The sequence below is a fragment of the Manis pentadactyla genome, chromosome 16, assembly GCF_030020395.1.
Source record: "Manis pentadactyla isolate mManPen7 chromosome 16, mManPen7.hap1, whole genome shotgun sequence".
Classification (NCBI taxonomy): Eukaryota; Metazoa; Chordata; class Mammalia; order Pholidota; family Manidae; genus Manis; species Manis pentadactyla.
In genome coordinates, this window is record NC_080034.1 from 67,001,123 (window position 1) to 67,019,375 (window position 18,253).

The 18,253-nt window shown below is 35.5% G+C and overlaps 1 protein-coding gene across 3 annotated transcripts in view; it reads right to left on the minus strand.

Annotated features, from left to right (window-relative positions):
- The window catches only part of EXOC2 (exocyst complex component 2), a 229,325-nt gene that overhangs the window by 85,339 nt on the left and 125,733 nt on the right, over positions 1-18,253 (minus strand). For all 3 annotated transcript variants that reach the window (XM_036888667.2, XM_036888666.2, XM_057494016.1), the window contains exons 12-13: positions 7,053-7,178; positions 3,464-3,588 (exon numbers count right to left, since the gene is read on the minus strand). In XM_036888667.2, coding sequence (XP_036744562.2) covers positions 3,464-3,588; positions 7,053-7,178 — 251 coding nt within the window. The remainder of the gene's footprint in view (positions 1-3,463; positions 3,589-7,052; positions 7,179-18,253) is intronic.

The following is an 18,253-nucleotide window of genomic DNA, read 5'->3' on the forward strand; positions in this document are numbered from 1 at the left end:
AGGCCATGCCAGTGTAAAATGCTAAGTATCTTGACTGTCAGATGGTGCCTTTTCTAGTTGTATCTGCCATAATACCTAATACTGAACTTTTATAGAGTGGGCTAATGCAATGCACAGATTATTTTATAGTCCTTTGTTCTGTAAAATATTTTTAAGTTGAAGAAAAGAGTTAAAATTAATTGTTAAAAAACATCATATCAAAGTAAGGTTAAATTTTGCCAGAAAAATTATCCCCACCAAACAGGTGCTATTGAAATGACATCTACTGGACAGAATAATGTTATAAACTTTACAGATCTATCTCCAAATATATGAAAAGTGGAAGGGATGGGAAATTGTTAGACAAACTTGCAACTGTTAATTAAAAAAGTTACTGTTTTAATTTCTTAAGAGCTAAATATCTCCAACATACTGAATTATATGAGGTTTGCCCTACTTTTAAAAGAAAATCTAATTTTGAAACAAAGTGCATATTAATTTACATACTATGAGTTATGTAACTCTTAAAAATGCTGATTCCTAATGTTTAAAAATTATTTGGATGCTTTAAAATTTTTCATCCCCAAATACACTATATTTAAAATGTATCTAAAGGTGAGATCTTAACCTATTAATCATTTCATTAATTAAAAACCTTAACCCTTTCCTGCACATAAAGACCAAAACTACTTTGTGGTAAGACCAACGGCTAGATTTCACTGTTTTGATTCACATATGTTACTTTACATGGGATTAACTGGTTTGAAGAACTGACTGTTTTAAACTGTTGGAAACTCCACCTGAATCTTTAACAGATGGGCTCTCAATAGAACAGTTTTATAGCAAGAAAAGTAAGAAATTTTAAGTAAATTGTGTTAAGCATTACAGAACTTTCTTGCATGAGATTAAATACCAACTTTCAAAGAGCCCGAACTCTTCCGAATGCTAATTAGGTTTCTGGCTCTGACTCATATAGACTGTCACCTCTGGGACACTTTCCTAACCCATCCATTCCTTTCTACTGCCCTTAGGCGAATTTCTACCTTTCAATAGGGGGTAAATAGTTTTAAAACATGCCCAAATCTGTAGACCAAACTGCCAATTAATAATGATTACTATAAATCTTGTTTATAAATACAAATAGGTAGAACTACAATAGGCATATCCAAGTCAGTACACTAATTAAAAATTTTCACTGTTAATGTTTTTCATGAGTTCTGAAGTAGCTCATTTATTTTTCATGTGCAACGAAATATCTTACATTTTTACCACAACTAGCTATAACCTGTAAGGAAAATACAGTCCCCTTTCAAAAAAGATCCCAGATCAAAAACTCTTAGGACTTTTACAAACTCTAAAGACTCGAGGTAAATCCATGTGTGTGGTGGGTCACCTATAGGAACCCACCCAATTGGAAGGAAAAAAATACTTGGCTGGAAACAAATAACCAGGTTTAAAATCCATTTCCTAAGGGACTAATTCTTCAGATGAGTTAATCCATCTTGCCACTACTCCACGTGACTGTAAGAGTTCACCAGTCTAGTGTTTAATGTTATTAAACTCCGTTCACTGAATATGTATTGTGTGCAGGCCAATGAGATTTCAAGTACTGGAATATATATTTATTCCAATAATAGAAGCAAATTCTCATATATCCAACAAACACTGTTATAAGCACCTCCCTTATGTTAACTCATCTAATTCTCAAATAGCCCTATGGAAGTAGGCACAAGGTCACAGCTAGTAAGTGATATATACTGGATATTTCTATTGAAACACTCCTGTTCTGTAAGAAAAGCTGTGAACATTATCTGTCAGAGACACTGAATAGGAAGCATCGAACCTTCCCAATGCTCATAACTGATCTGGTTTAGAGATGGAGCAGTAAGATGATGAAGTCATGACAAGATAGGAGTGGTACACTCTCCCCCACTCTAGCAGAGGGCGAGAAACCTAAACCTGTCCTTAGAACAGGGGGCTGCACTCTCCTCCAGCTCAGATGAATAGCGCTGCAAATCGATGGGGACATGTTTGAAAGCTGAATGATGAGAAAACTTTTTTCAGGACACCCGAGAAGCTGAAATTAAGCATTCACTTCCTGGCCGGCAGTAAGTAACTGTATTTATGAAAGCCAAACTCTACATTTATCTTATGGAAGACATATTCTTTGTACACAGTAAAGCTTTTGTATCACCAAGTGACACAAAAAGGACGTTAAGAAAGTCATGACATACATTATTTATTGTATTACAGTATTTGAATGTTCACTTACAAAGTACAGTAGCTAATACACTGCAGAAATTAAAGAGGCAGCGTGATAACTCATGCTTAAGAGTTTGGTTTTTCTGCATTATCATTTTTCTGTTTTTCATGTATTTAGTAAATTTTACAGTTTAGATAGCTAACCATTCATGTAAAACACGGATCTAGGGATCTACTAGGTTTAAAAGAAAAAAGGTAGTGGACAAATAAGAATGAAATATATAAAGGGGGATAAAAACAACCTCTGCAAACAACTCTATCTTTAATAGTAGCATGAATGTATGTCCATGGTCAAATGAGACTGGACAGACCCCTGGAGTACCAAGACACCCAACCACTTTCCACCAAGGAAGGGAGGTCTTGAACCACAAATATGAGCCTTGGTGCAAAAAGCAAAACAGTCTAGCCCTTTTCCATGTCCACCTTTTGTTTTGGCAAGTGCAAAAGAGGCAGGAAATAGCCTTTACCTTCAGGAAGATGCCTACTTCTCCCAGCTCTCTGAGAGCTGCTAGGAGCTCTTGGTGAAGACGAGAAACCAGAGCTAGCTTCTCCATGTCACATGTGGGGGCCTGCCTGGCAGCTCAAGGCAAAAGGCCTTTGAGTATATATTCCAGGACCCGGGGCCTTTCCTGGGGCACTGAAGTGCCTCTCAGACTACAGAGGTGCGAGTCTGAGTCCCATGGACTCCATGCAAAAGTCAGAGTCATTACTTCAGGTTCATGATTTCTATGCTACCAATTATGATTAAAACATGAATAAATGTGTGACCTGTGGAAATGTAAAGGTTTATAACAACTTTATAGGCTGATCATACAGGAGCTAGAAAAACAGGATCTTTGAATTCTTTCCAAATAGAAAATTCTCTAATATATATGGATTATTTTGGATCTCAATTCAGAATCCTTGAAAATATTTCAAGTTGTCTTCTTTTCTTGAAGTGACTATCTCATTTAATCCTCACAACCACCTTTTGAGATAGATTACTATTCTCTTTTTACAGTTGAGGATACTGAGTCCCAGAACAATTAACTTATTCAATTAAATTATTCAAGCTATGAAGTGTTAGGGACTTTGAGTGCTTTCCACTAATCTTAAAATATCTGACAATAGTTACACGCTTTGGGCCTCTAAGGTTTTAAGAAGTCACTTCAAAATCTAAAATTCTTAAAACTAGAAATTTGCAGTGACTTAGTTACATCTATAGTCAAATTTTTATACATACCTCACTGAAAAGACTTCCATTAACATACGAAATCCAGAGTTTCCAGAAGTTAGGCAGCTGACTTAAAACAAGCTTGGTCAATTTTTCAACAAATGCCACCCGATGGGGAGCTTTGTATCTCCATGCTAAGGGGGTGGGGGTGGGGGGTAAATAATAATAAAATATTATGAATATACTTTGAATCACAAATAAAACTCTGTTTGAAGAGACCGCTGATCCACCTAAAAGCGTGTCCCACTTTGGCTGCAAGCTTTAATTTGCTGATAGACCAGTATTTCCTTTTTCATATCACACTATACACTTCCGTCACAGTCCCTGCTTTTCTTGATGGGACACGGCCGGCAGGGGAGGGAAACAGCAGCAGGGAGGGCTCCACAGAGGAGGGCGCTTTGGCTTTTCGACCTCCCAGTGTCCAGGACACACATTTCTCTTCAAAAGGTCATGCTTTCAAAAAGAAAGGCAAAGGCAGGGCTAGCCCACAGCCAATAATTAAATTCAAGGCTAATGTCAACCTGTCAGAAATGCCCCAATACATCCCCACCTGGTAAAACTCAGTAAAGAATCAAGTTATCATAAAGGAACACCTGCAAGTACAACAATGTAATGAACAATGCTTCCCGTAACAAAGAAAAGAATAAAAATAAAAATATTGAAGTCTCCTAGATTACATATCATTTAATGCAGTTATTATAGTAAGTGAGAAATAATGTCTTACAGATTTCTTATGGGAAGAATAAGTTCACAGGAATAAAAACAGAGTAATTCAGTGAGCATTAAGCATTTTCCAATCTTCCCTCTTTCTTGATCATAGCCTTTCTTATTCCTCCTTCCCTCCATGTCCTGTTTCCTGGCTCTGCTATTCTGCTTCCCAGCCTCTGGCAGGAGCAGGCCAGAGACATCCCTGCTGTCCAGGTTCACAGCAATAATCAAGAGCACTTCCGGGGTCAACCTGTAACTCCCATCAGCAACTTCAAAGTCAGGTTAGGGAAGGGGACTCTCATTAACTCTTCTATCACCTACCAAATACTTCCTCTCAAAATACTCCTAGGCAAAAAGCTTTGTTGCTATCATCATTGTTATTTTAGTGGGGGAAAGAGTGAATTTTGTTTTTAAATGTTTAATACTTTTCTAAAATGACAATATATGGCTAGAAAACTTAAAAGACATACGGAGAAAAGTCTACTTTACATCCTCATCCCCCATTTGCCCAGTTTCCACTCCAGCCACATGAAACCACTGTTAGTTTCTTGGGATTCTTTCTGAAATGTCTTCTATATGCACAAGCAAATATAAATACGTATTCTCCCCACCCCTGCAAAATGTTCACTTACACAAATGAAAGCATACTAAACATAATCTTTCCACACATAACAACAAACCCTGGAGTTCTTATCCCCACATACAATGCTTGCTTTTTTCTCCACAATTACATAGCATTTTGTGTTTTTGGATATATCATAATTTAACAAGTCCCCTTTGAATGGACAAAATTGTTTCCAATCTTTTGCAGTTAAAATTAATGCTTCAATCAGTAACCTTGTACCTCTGTCATACACACAGATATATTCTACACATACAAACCACTTGGTCTCAAAGATCAGTCTGTCATGGAGAATGCCTCCAACCCAAAGAAAAATAGGGAACACAACATTTTAACTAATTTAAAATTTGTTTTTAAAAACCATTAGATAAACAGAGAGTAAACTTAGCTTTTGTTAAATTCATTAATTATTAAGTTTATTCTAATTGAGATGATTTATGATATGAAGAGTATTTAGACAATTATAAATAAAAATGTACCAAACCAATTCCAAAAGGTTTCTGAAAAGATAACCCTCAGCTAAATCTTTCTGTGGCAGATTAATTGGAAATATTATTTTGTCTGAGTTCACTATAGTATGGAGTTTTAATATAGCTACTAAACAGTATTGCCAGATAATTATACTGAACTGAAAGTTCTGCGATTACTTAATGTGTTGGCACTCAATCATCAAGGTTCTTGGAAAACAGACGGGTTCCTACAGCTCCTGCCCAATGACACAGAACAAGTTTTAGTCTCATGTTTCATTTGATGTCTTTATTATTAGCAGATTCTTGATACCTATGTATGTATGTATTTCCCCCGATTCCTTCTAAGTCTACTTCATCCAATTCTCATCCCTGCAATTAAAAAATGATTTGGGATTTTCTTTTCATTCTGAATCCAACATGTCCTAAATTCCCACAAGCTTCATCACTGTCTGTGGGTTAAATTGTAAAATTTCCAGAATATCTCGCTTGGCTTTAGTTCATCTGCATATCAACAGGTGTTCCCTAAGGGGTGGAGAGAATGGTTCATCTCCATATCAATGGGCTTATCTGAACCTGAGAGGCTGGGGGGAGGCCTCACTTGCTTCTGCCAGAGCAGGAGAGAGAAATGGCCCCGGACCGCAGTTTGTAAACAATAAACGGGTTTTAAAGTTTATTTCTCCCTTTGACTGATTTTGCTTTTGGAGGTATTTTGCCCCGGGATTTCCTCTCCTCAGAGTTACACTGACAGAATGACTTCAATAATTATTTCCTAAGGCTGGTGTAAACCAACACACAGATAGCTTTTTCAATAGCTGTCTTAAAGTATGTAAGCTCATAAAATTTGCTTAATCACAACGTAGAGAATTGGCTTTCTTGGCTTTATTCATACCTATTGTTCACTATAAGCAATCTTTCATAATGTTCCAATTTCAAATAATTTTAGGTAATTTAAACTTGAGTTATTTTAGTTCCATTTCTAGCCATACTAGAGTAACAAGGGTTGGATTTAGCCTCCAGTTATACACACCTAGAAAACTAGGGGAAACAATTTATAAACAACTGTTTTCAGACACTGGACAAAAGGTAGCACAGGGCAGTCATCCCTAAGGGAAGGGAAAGGTGTGGTAAGTCTCAACAAACTATCCTGTTTGAATTTGCATCTATTATTGAAGTTATAAATAACCAGTGACTAACAGCATCTAACTGTATGTGAATGCATTATAACCAATACATTTTGTATCTTATATAGGCAAATAAATAGATAAATATCAACTTTAGAAAGTTAAGAAATGTAACATAGCTACAATTTCAGGTGCTTTATCACAGGAAAAATGATTAGCAATTAATTTATGATTAATCAACAACCAATCCTTTCTAAACCAAATTTTAAAATTCATTAAAAAGGTATCTATTTCTCTGTACTGACTACTGGAGTTACTTTTGCTGAAAATTTCATCTTATGGGAGTCTCGCAGAATTTCTTCTGTGGCATATTTTCTTAAATTCAGCCACACACACACACAAAAGCAAAAGTAGACTTTAAATTTGTTAATAAACAATGGCCTGTGCCCAATGATTTAAAAAAAAAAATCAAATGTCATTTCTTTAACATCTGATGTAAAATACATTTTAATTATTTAAATTTAATTGCTGGGCAATTACTTAGTAAGTATAAGAAATGATGATTGGTAATACTTAGCAGCAGTGACACAATTAATTATGAAACTTTCTAAGAGAAAAAATTTGAAATTACACAAGTACAAATTTAAAAGCCACAGGCAGGGTAGAGAGAAACTTACTGTCATCTCGACTGGACTGAAAGCTGCTGCCCCTCTTCAGGGATGCAGTCTGACTAAGATGCCCGAGCGCGGAGGGACGAACATCGTTCTCCACATCCAGCATGGGGCTGGGAAGGCCTGGGTGACCTGGGGAAGAGAGCAGACAGTTCCCTATATGCTGTGCATTCTTACGTTGTTGGTTTAATGGGCTGCTTTCTCTGAGGTATTTCTTGCTCAACTATTTCATTCTTTTAAATACACCATTTACTAAATAATTCCCCATAACTGGTATGTTTATAATTTTAATTTAGATGGCTTAATTTTAAATAATTTATGTAGATTAACTTAAATCTTGAGTATTTGAACCGTTAAAAGATTGATTTATCTTTCCCCTTAGTAAGAGAACTATTAAGAATATGGTTTTCTTCTATTAAAAGCATTATCAATTTCTGTGACATCAGGAAAAGAAAGTTTAACACGAACTAATCTCTTAATTGGTGTTGTTGGATTACCACCAAGTACACCTCAGCAGCAGGGAGCTAGAACAGCACACACGCCGTCAGGACTAACCAGCATCTGGAACACATCTGCAAGATGTGTTTCTGCTGACTGACCAGAAGATAGCGCTTCAGTGCTGCACACAAATGCACAAGCCTGCAAACTAAATGGCGGGCATTCATTCAGAAACAAGTTTCTCTCCCCAACATTTTGCTCCTAAAAAAAGGTATTATAATGAGTTATTTAACAGGGAATTAGGAAGATTATCCTTTGAAGAGAAAATTAACAAAAACATTTTAAATGTCAGTTGTCAGAAATTACTATTGTGTCAAAACAACCTTGAGAATTCTGACACTCATTTTAAACTAAATTACACGATTTGGTACTTCTATCCCACAGAATTATTACAAATGTGAAGTGGTTCTGATAAATAAGCATGAGTAATAAAGAACAAAGAAAAGGATGAAAAAAACAGTTTTTGTAACATGTAACATCAGCAAAAGCTTTTAAAATAGCTTACAAAAAAATCAGTGTATTTTCTTTTTATTGTTTTACCTCACAATATGACAGCAATCTCTGGATGTGTTTAAGAGAAATATATACATCACATAAATGAAGAGTAATTAGGAATTTTCATATCATGCTCTGACTTATGTGCAGATCACATGTAACTGAAAATGATGTTACTTAGGGTATTTTTCCTTAAAACCTAAATTATCTTCCCCTTGGTATCCAGCTGAGGATGGTGTTCAGCTGTATACACACAACTTCAATATTTTCATTAGAATGTGAGCTTGCTGCGGGACATTTTGCAGGTGATAGAGACTAAAGTTTTTGTAAGCATGGGCTTGACTTCATCTTTTTCAAAATTAATACTGCATTAATATGAGTTATGAGAGGTTATTTGCTTTCTTGACAGTAAATTTTCTCTGGAAATGAACTGCTCCTATGATTATTTTCTAGATGGAAAAACTTTAAAAGCCTTTTATCAAATAGGCTTACAATGTTGATGAAAAACTCTGCCTTCATTTGTGCTAATGCTAACAAATTGTTCCCTATATTTGATATTGAGGCAGGGATTAATTAATTCTACCCAAGATTCTCATGGCTGTGCAATTTGTATGGGATTCTGCAGCTAGCTCAGAGAGTCATGATTGGCTTATACTTCATCATTCATAAAACTCAGGGCTTGAAACTACGCAACTTGGTAGTCTTTTGTAACCATAAAATTCTGACTCTGATTATGACATATGAATCTGAAACTTCAAGTCATCACTGAGAAGAAAATGGAAAATATACTTGTTCTGCTCACAATTCCTGCAATTCAGGATTCTGATTATGGTGTTACCTAAATGGATTAAAAAGTCTGCCTCTACACAGACTGCAAATGTGCACTATTAAGACTTAAAAGGAAATTACATCAAGAAAATATTAAAGGCAACAACAAAAAAGTAAAAGTTAAGAAGTAACAACAGAACCTCATAATATTTGTTATTAGGGACCTTACAGTTTGGTTATTTTAAAGACACTAAGCAGAGTAACAAATAAATGAGTAAGTACTTATAAAATCAAAATTATTTGGCTTTAATCTATCACGGTTACCTAAGGAATAACTAAAAGGTAATGATGACTGTGGAGACAAAATTGCTAACAGGAACATACCCAATAGCATAAGAAATCATCACTGTAGTATTTCCAATTCTAAAATCCTATGTTGTGGTTACAGAAAAAAAGATACAAACAAAATTTTACAACTAAATATTCTTAAGGTTCAGCTATATCTTCTAAATTCCACAAACTAGCGTTCGAGTAACAATTTTATCAATATATCAAATAAAAGATACATATCTTATCTATAGATGCTTGGAAGAACGACTCCTTCAACACTTAAAACTTTAAAAAAAGAAAAAAAGACTAAGCTTCTTAACTACTGACAACCAAGTCAGTACTCTGTTCCTCTAGTTCAATAAAGCTTCTGTAACACGCTACCAGCACTCGCAAAGGGAACTCTTTTTCTAATGAGTATGCAGAAGAAATTTAGCAGATTACAAACAAACATAAAATTAGAACAATCATTTTCAGAAAACTATATAAACAGAAGAGAAGTTCTGTTTTAGTAATAAAAACAGAAAATGTGTTTTCACAAGCTGTGTAAGTTATTTTCTTCAGAACACCAATAAAGCAACCCAGTCACTTCACCAAAAGAATAAAAGCTGCAGTGTAGAAATAATCAAAAGTTTAAAATGTAATACCTCTCTAAAAGAAAATAAACTATCAGTCTTTCACAATTTGCTATTAACAAGTTGAAACATTTGCTATTTTTTCCCAACAATTGTCAGATTTCTACTAGGTAAAAAGTCTTCAGCTCTATGCTAACCTATAGATACGGAAAGACCTTCTGCAAAGCTCAAAAACTTAAGTGTTTATGTTAAAATTAAAACACTGATTCCTAAAAAAACCTGATAATGACTTAAAGACTTTATAAAAAATTCTTATTATACCTAGTATTACATAAATCTTTCAGAAAAACTTATCATGTATCATTCAAATCCTTTCAACTCATTCTGTGCAAGTTTTCCCTATTTTAAATGCAAATAGTTCAGTATTTGTTTAACAGACTCTACACAACATAAAGGGCAGAAGAGACCTTTCTTGATGGGAGCCTGCAGATGTAGAACCAGGTGAATAAGGTTACTATATTTTCTCATCCTTCATGCCTCTTGCAGCCAGTTTCTCACAGTCTACAATAGTGTGGGGGGACACTGATCTATAGCCCCTGGACTCTCAGAAGGGCGGCCGACTTCCTCACTGCCCTTAAACACCTTTGAACACATTTTCCTGTGCACAGCGGGCCCTTGTCCTGCACCACAGCCCGACCACCCACTGTTGCTTGTTGACCAAACACGCGGGGCCAGGAGCCTCCACAGACACAGGCAGGATGGGATTCCTTTTAAGCACACCACACAGGAGAATTTCAATGCCAAAGCTGGGGGGGGGGCAGGGGCGGAGGCAGGCGTATCAAGGCAGAATTACAAATTCCTCACGAATTAGACCTGTGTCAACAGATAAAAATGTTCTTTTTGATCTTATGCCTCTCTATATATTTAAAGTTCCTACGGGGCATTTCCTTAATTTAAAGGGGTTCATTTAATCTAAATTAAATGGAGAAATATTTAACACAATCCTGTTAACCTCCATGCACTTTTTAGGGTGTCAAAATTGTCCTTAGCAGGTTCCAGGCAACAATTCTGAAGTGTATTTTAACATCATTCAAAAGAATACTTGAAAAGAGGAAACACTTTTTACAAGCTAAACCAGAGTTGTAAACTTTAAAGAAGTATTTATTAACTAACATTGGCACATAAGCAAGAACCTTTTATTTGTATTAAGGTGGATAGGTGAATAACCAAAATTATTTATGCTTTTATTAAAGTACTATCCTTCTTTTGCAGTTATATGTAGATTTAAGAAGAGAAAATGTGCTCAGTGTAAGATAATTATTACAAAAATGACAATACAGAGTTAAAATATTGGTAATAATGAATATTTAAAAATTACGAGTTGATGCTAGAATTCAATGTGTGCTTGACATTCTCTGTGAAAATTTTTTTTCTCTCTGAAGGACAGGGGACCAGGCTTAGACATGAAATGGCTGCCAGCTGCAAGAAGTCCTCCAGATGTACAGTAAGCCAAGACAGTAGAAAAGAACCAGCTGCTGGGAAAATCAAAAAGGCCCTTTTGCCATAAGACTTATTGGCCTGTCTGATCTAACAAAGATAGATCATTCATTGTAAGGTGAATAGAATCTAGTATAAAATAGAAGAAACAAGTAAAGAGAACTTAATCCAACTCTTTCTTATGATATTCAACAGCTGTTATTTTAGTATACATATCTACAAATGAATCCTATGCTATTTGAAAAGTAAATCAAATTCTCAAGTCCTAAGATACTGATTTAAAAAAAAGTTTAAATTACTCATATTAATTACTAGTCTTAATTTTAACTTGGAAGCTAAAATTATCTTTTCAAATTAGATTAGAAAACAAACCTATAAGCCTTATGTAAAAACCTGCTGACCTGCATTAACATAATTAAAACTGCTTATGTAAACTTACACTATTTACAAACAACAGTGACAATTTCTAATGGTATGCACTATAAGTGTAATTCATGGCACACTGAATAAAACCTGGATTTTTTTCTCTACCTGAAAGAAGGACAAAAAGAAAAGGAAAATCAGACTACCACTTATGCGGAGAGATTTTTTTAAATTTCAGTCATAAACTGCAACTTCTCTCCTAATTCTTTCTTCTGAGTCTACTTTCTTCTATATATTTCTTAAAGCTTATAAATCTCAAAGCAAGAGAATAAAATCCCACCAGAAGCATTTAAAAGCATTTCATCTTCAAAAGACAGTTTAAAAAAATACTATGTAGTCACAACAGGCAAAAAGTAAGTGTGCAGATAAAGCTGAGGTTGTGTCATCCACACTGGAAGGGACTTAGTCACCGGGAGGAGGACGTGGCAATCAACTTAGTATCTCTTATCTGTGCTTCCTACACAGATATGTGCCTTTCCTTTTTTTCTTTTTAAATCAATTTGTATTACACTGGGCTCATACTATTATGATAAACATTCAGGAGAGAGACTATTTTTTAAATCTCCAGAAAGTAACTTCATAAAAGAACCTTCCTTATTTACAACCTCACTATAACAACTTTAAAATAAAATTACCATTTTATTATAATATTTAATATTTGCATAACAACACATTCTTATTGTCATTTTAACCATGGAAATATTTTTGTAATTCCACAGATAATTCGATGAACCTGTTGCCAGTTTCCCAGTGGAGGTTGCAACTTAATGGAAGTCTATCTAACCTACATTGTGGGAATACTAGAATTACATTTATTAACCCCCTAATTAAATACATAGATAGATATAGACATATACACACATATATACAAATTACAAAGATCATACCTGTACTTTTTAAGTATCAAGAAAAATATAGTTATAGTCTGCGAATTCACAAAATTGTACATATAATTTGTGCATCTGTTTTATGAGCTTGAGTTGAAAATACAGCCTTTTGATATTTAAGTTCACTGGAAAACATTTTTATTTCAGCAAGTAATTAACCTAATAATCTGCTCGGTGTCTGAAATAATTAAGAGTAGATATTTAGCATCAGCCTCTGTTCTTAATATTTTTCTTCTATAATAGATCCACACTGTGGTGATTCAGAATTAAACTTTCAGGTGTGATATGTCATCTATAAATATTCAAAGAGAACCTGAGCCACAAATCAATGTACTTCCTTCTGTTGTGTGACTATTTTAAAGAACACATTGCTTATTTGAGCTATTACTCCTATCCTAAATGTTCCCTATTGTGCCCCCATTGTAATGTCTCTTTGGAAGTCCTAATTAAGTATGTATCAGAAAGAAGGGAATAATTACTCTAGGAGAAGACTGACACCTTTTCCCTTGAGTTATTACATATAGCCAGAATGTATTTTAAGAGTTAAACTCATTTTCAGAACAAAGAAGAAAACACCTTTGAAGGCTACCTTTAAACACCCTGTGTGAGAATGTCAGTAGGGGGTTAACCAGGGCTTTTCCTGGCAGGAAACCTGAAGATGCAGTCTAATTTTGGACCTATTTCACAGGAATTTTAAGAGATGAATGACACTTCTTATAAGGTGGTAAAAGTTTTCCATGTGCAATATCTTCAGGACACAGGCTGCTTTGAATTTAGGGGAACAGAGGCAAAGCGGTCAACCAGTTCAGGCTGGAAAAAACAAACTCCTCTATTAGCATCTACGCTTTCAAGATAAGTTTTTAAAATGTTAATCTCTATTTTTGTTCTTTGATCATCTTTGCCTCTCCTTAGAAAAACCACAGATCACATGTAGGCTACAAAGGTAGGCCATGGAAAAGGAGTGAGGAATATTTGAGGATAAATGGCAAGGTGTGTTTAAAAATGAAACAGTAAATCTCCTGTTCTGTGTTCTAGTGCTTATAATAAGGAGGGCACCATCTGCCAGTTCCGTCTTTGTTATTACTATAGAAACTGGAATCCAGAGAAAGATCTAATAAAGTGTTCATAAGACCATCATGACATATCTCTGTTGACAAATGCTTCATATGCAGAAGAATCTTTCTTAGAAAAGAAAAGGGTAGCTCCTGTATGGAGGACTGCTGTCTCTGAAAATCTATCATCATCTTTGCTCCTCATGTTTTCCCCTAAGACTACAAGGCTAAATACAATTAACATTTTTCCCCAAACCACCATGTAAAGGCTGTAAGACTTTAAAACATATTTATATGCTAATTAGGTTTCTTAAACTCATGAGTAAAGACCAGCTTTATTAAAATGATACCAGGGAACTTTTTCCTATCTGAAATATTTAGTCTGTATATTTAAATTTGTATTTTATTTCACAAGACTCTCTCAGTTCTTAACTATTGTGTTGCCTGGGTGTTTACTTAAATAGTTACAATCATTTCTCTTTTCTGGCATTAAAGTCTAAGTACAGATATTATAACAGAAGTTATAACTCATTCTTTAGGTTTAGAATGCAACAAGCTTTCATTTTGAAAACAAGCTCCTGAGAATACCCGAGTAAAAACAATGAAGGTTTATGACACAGTGCTGTATGAAATGTGGGCACTGTTGTCATCGCGTTCATCATGCTCAGAAACTCCATGTGATGAAATATTCACTCCAACAGCAGAATACAGAGAAACAGTGAGGGGCGGGCTGTCCAGCGTCACAGGTCCAGAAGAGTGCAGCCTGGTAGGATGAGAAGTCTGGACCACTCGCCAGTTCTGCTGCTATTCAGGACATGGAGCAGCCGGCTTGTCACCTGACTTCTCTGAGACACCTTCCTCACATACTAAATAGATAGATCTAAAGTCATCTATTGAACTAGACAATTTCCCAGGTTTCTTCTAGATCTAAAATGTCATAATTATGAAAGGATATCCAAAGAAAGATCAAGTGATATTCAGAAGATCTTCCTCCATATTACGTTCATTTATATTATATATAATTAGGACGCTCATAAATAATCAACTGAGAGTCCATCACAAACAACCAGATATATTTCACATAAAAGAACAATTGTGCTTTATTTCAGTAAACTTATAATTCAGGAAAATATTTTATATAAACACATGCACACACACATATATCTGTATTACCTGTATAAATGCAGACAAGTGCATATTAAAGAGCTAACATGTGTCTAACAATGTTTACATGCATTAACGACAACAACCAGAAAACTAAGTGTAAAAACCTTTGCCAAAGTAGACCATATTTTACTAATGGCTAACTCTTCCAGTTCTAGGAAACACATGTTCTACATATATCGGTGCCACATTTCATAACGTTTGCCTTTGTACTGAATATTAATTTAAAAGCCATGTTCTCAGTATACGTAAGAAACATACTAGACCTATTAAACTGCTTTTGAGTTGGTGAATTAAATGAATATTTGATATAATAAATTACTGATAATTTAGGCAGTGGTGTCATGGTTAGTTTTCAAAAGTATCTTTTTTAAATTAAGGTATTATTGATATACACTCTTATGAAGGTTTCACATGAAATAACAATGTGGTTACTGCATTTATGCATATTATCCAGTTCCCACCCATACCCCATTGCAGTCACTGTCCATCAGCGTAGTAAGATGCCACAGATTCACTATTTGCCTTTTCTGTGCTACACTGTCTTCACCCTCACCCCCCACACCATGTGTATTAAACATAATACCCCTCATCCCCTTCTCCCTCCCTCCCCACGTGCCCTCCCACACCCCTACCCTTTGATAACCTCTAGTTCCTTCTTGCAGTCTGTGAGTCTGCTGCTGTTTTGTTCCTTCAGTTTTGCTTTGTTGTTATACTCCACATATGAGTGAAATCATTTGGTACTTGTCTTTCTCCGCCTGGCTTATTTCACTGAGCATAATATCCTCCAGCTCCATCCATGTTTCTGCAAATGGTAGGATTTGGTTCTTTCTTATGGCTGAACAACTCTCTAGTCTGTTCCATTGTGTATATGTACCACCTCTTCTTTATCCATTCATTTACTGATGGACACTTAGGTTGCTTCCATATTTTGGCTATTGTAAATAGTACTGCGATAAACATAGGGGTGCATATGTCTTTTTGAATCTGAGAACTTGTATTCTTTGGGTAAATTCCAAGGAGTGGGATTCCCAGGTCAAATGGTATTTCTATTTTTCGTTTTTTGAGGAACCTCCATACTGCTTTCCACAATGGTTGAACTAGCTTACATTCCCAACAGCAGTGTAGGAGGGTTCCCCTTTCTCAGCATCCTTGCCAGCATTTGTTGTTCTTAGTCTTTTCAAAGCTGGCCATCCTAAGCAGTGTGAGGTGATATCTCATTGTGGTTTAAATTTGCATTTTCTTGATAAAGTGATGTGGAGCATCTTTTCATGTGTTTGTTGGCCACCTGAATTTCTTGTTCGGAGAATTGTCTCTTCATATCCTCCGCCCATTTTTTAATTGGGTTATTTGCTTTTTAGGTGTTGAAGCATGTGAATTGTTTATATATTTTGGATGTTAACCCCTTGTCAGGTATGTCATTTACAAATATATTCTCCCATACTGTAGGATGCCTTTTTGTTCTGTTGATGGTGTCCTTTGCTATGCAGAAGCTTTTTACTTTGATGTAGTCCCATGTGCTCTTTTTTGCTTTTGTTTCCCTTGCTCAAGGAGATGCATTCAGGAAGAAGTTGCTCATGTTGTTGTCTTCTAAGAGTTTAATGGTTTCATGACTTACACTCAGGTCTTGATCCATTTGGAGTTTACTTTTGTGTATGGGGTTAAACAATAAACCAGTTTCATTCTCTTGCATGTAGCTGTCCAGTTTTGCCAACACCAGTTGTCAAAGACGCTGTCATTTCCCCATTGTATGTCCATAGCTCCTTTATTGTATATTAATTTGACCATTTATGGTTGGGTTTATATCAGGGCTCTCTAGTCTGTTCCATTGGTCTACTGTTCTGTTCTTGTGCCCGTACCAAATTGTCTTGATTACTGTGGCTTTGTAGTAGAGCTTGAAGTTGGGGAGCATAATCCCCCTAGCTTTATTCTTCCTTCTCAGGATTGCCTTGGCTATTTGTGGTCTTTTGTGGTTCCATATGAATTATAGAACTATTTGCTCTAGTTCATTGAAGAATGCTGTTGGTGTTTTGATAGGAATTGCATTGAATCTGTAGATTGCTTTAGGCCAGATGGCCATTTTAACAATATTAAATCTACCCATCCATGAGCACAAGATGTGTTCCAATTATTGGTACCTTCTTTAATTTCTCTCATGAGTGTCTTGTAGTTTTCAGAGTACAGGTCTTTCACTTCCTTGGTTAGGTTTATTTCTAAGTATTTTATTGTTTTTGATGTACTTGTGAATGGAATTTTTTCCTGATTTCTCTCTCTGCTAGTTCAATGTGAGTGCACAGGAATGCAACAGATTTCTGTGTATTAATTTTGTATCCCTCAACTTAACTGAATTCAGATGTTAGATCTCAGAGTAGATTCTTTAGGGTTTTTATGTACAATATCATGTCATCTGCAAACAGTGACAGTTTAACTTCTTCCTTACCAATCTGGATGCCCTTTATTTCTTTCTGTTGTCAAACTGCTGTGGCGAGGTCCTCCAGTACTATGCTGAATAAAAGTGGAGAGTGTGGGCATCCTTGTCTTGTTCCTGATTTAAAGGAACGGCTTTCAGCATCTTGCTGTTAAGGAAGATGTTGGCTGTGGGTTTGTCGTATATGGCCTTTATTATGTTGAGGTACTTGCCCTCTATACCCATTTTGTTGAGAGTTTTTATCGTGAATGGATGTTGAATTTTGTCAAATGCTTTTTCAGCATCTATGGAGATGATCATGTGGTTTTTGTCCTTTTTGTTGATGTGGTGGATGATGTTGATGGATTTTCTAATATTGTACCATTCTTGCATCCCTGGAATAAATCCTACTTGATCATGGTGGATGATCTTTTTGATATATTTTTGAATTCGGTTTGCCAATATTTTGTTGAGTGTATTTGCATCTGTGTTCATCGGGGATATTGGTAATTATTTTTTTGTGGTGTCTTTGCCTGGTTTTGGTATTAGAGTGATGCTGGCCTTGTAGAATGAGTTTCAGAGTATTCCCTCCTCTTCTACTTTTTGGAAAAGTTTAAGGAGGATTGGTATTAGGTCTTCACTAATTGTTTTGATAAAATTCAGCAGGGAAACCATCTGGTCCAGGAGTTTTGTTCCTAGGTAAGTTTTTGGTTACCAATTCAATTTCGTTGCTGTTAATTGGTCTGTTTAGATTTTCTGTTTCTTTCTGGGTCAGCCTTGGAAGGTTGTATTTTTCTACAAAGTTGTCTGTTTCTTCTCGGTTATCCACTTTGCCAGCGTATAATTTTTCATAGTATTGTCTAATAATTATTTGTATTTCTGTGGTGACCGTAGTGATTTTTCCCTTCTCATTTCTGATTCTGTTTATGAGTATAGATTCTCTTTCTTTTCTTGATAAGTCTGGCTAGGGGTTTATCTATTTTGTTTACTTTCTCGAAGAACCAGTTCTTGCTTTCACTATTGTTTTATTATTCTCGATTTCATTTATTTCTACTCTAATCTTTATTATATCCCCCCTCCTACTGACTTTGGGCCTCATTTGTTCTTCTTTTTC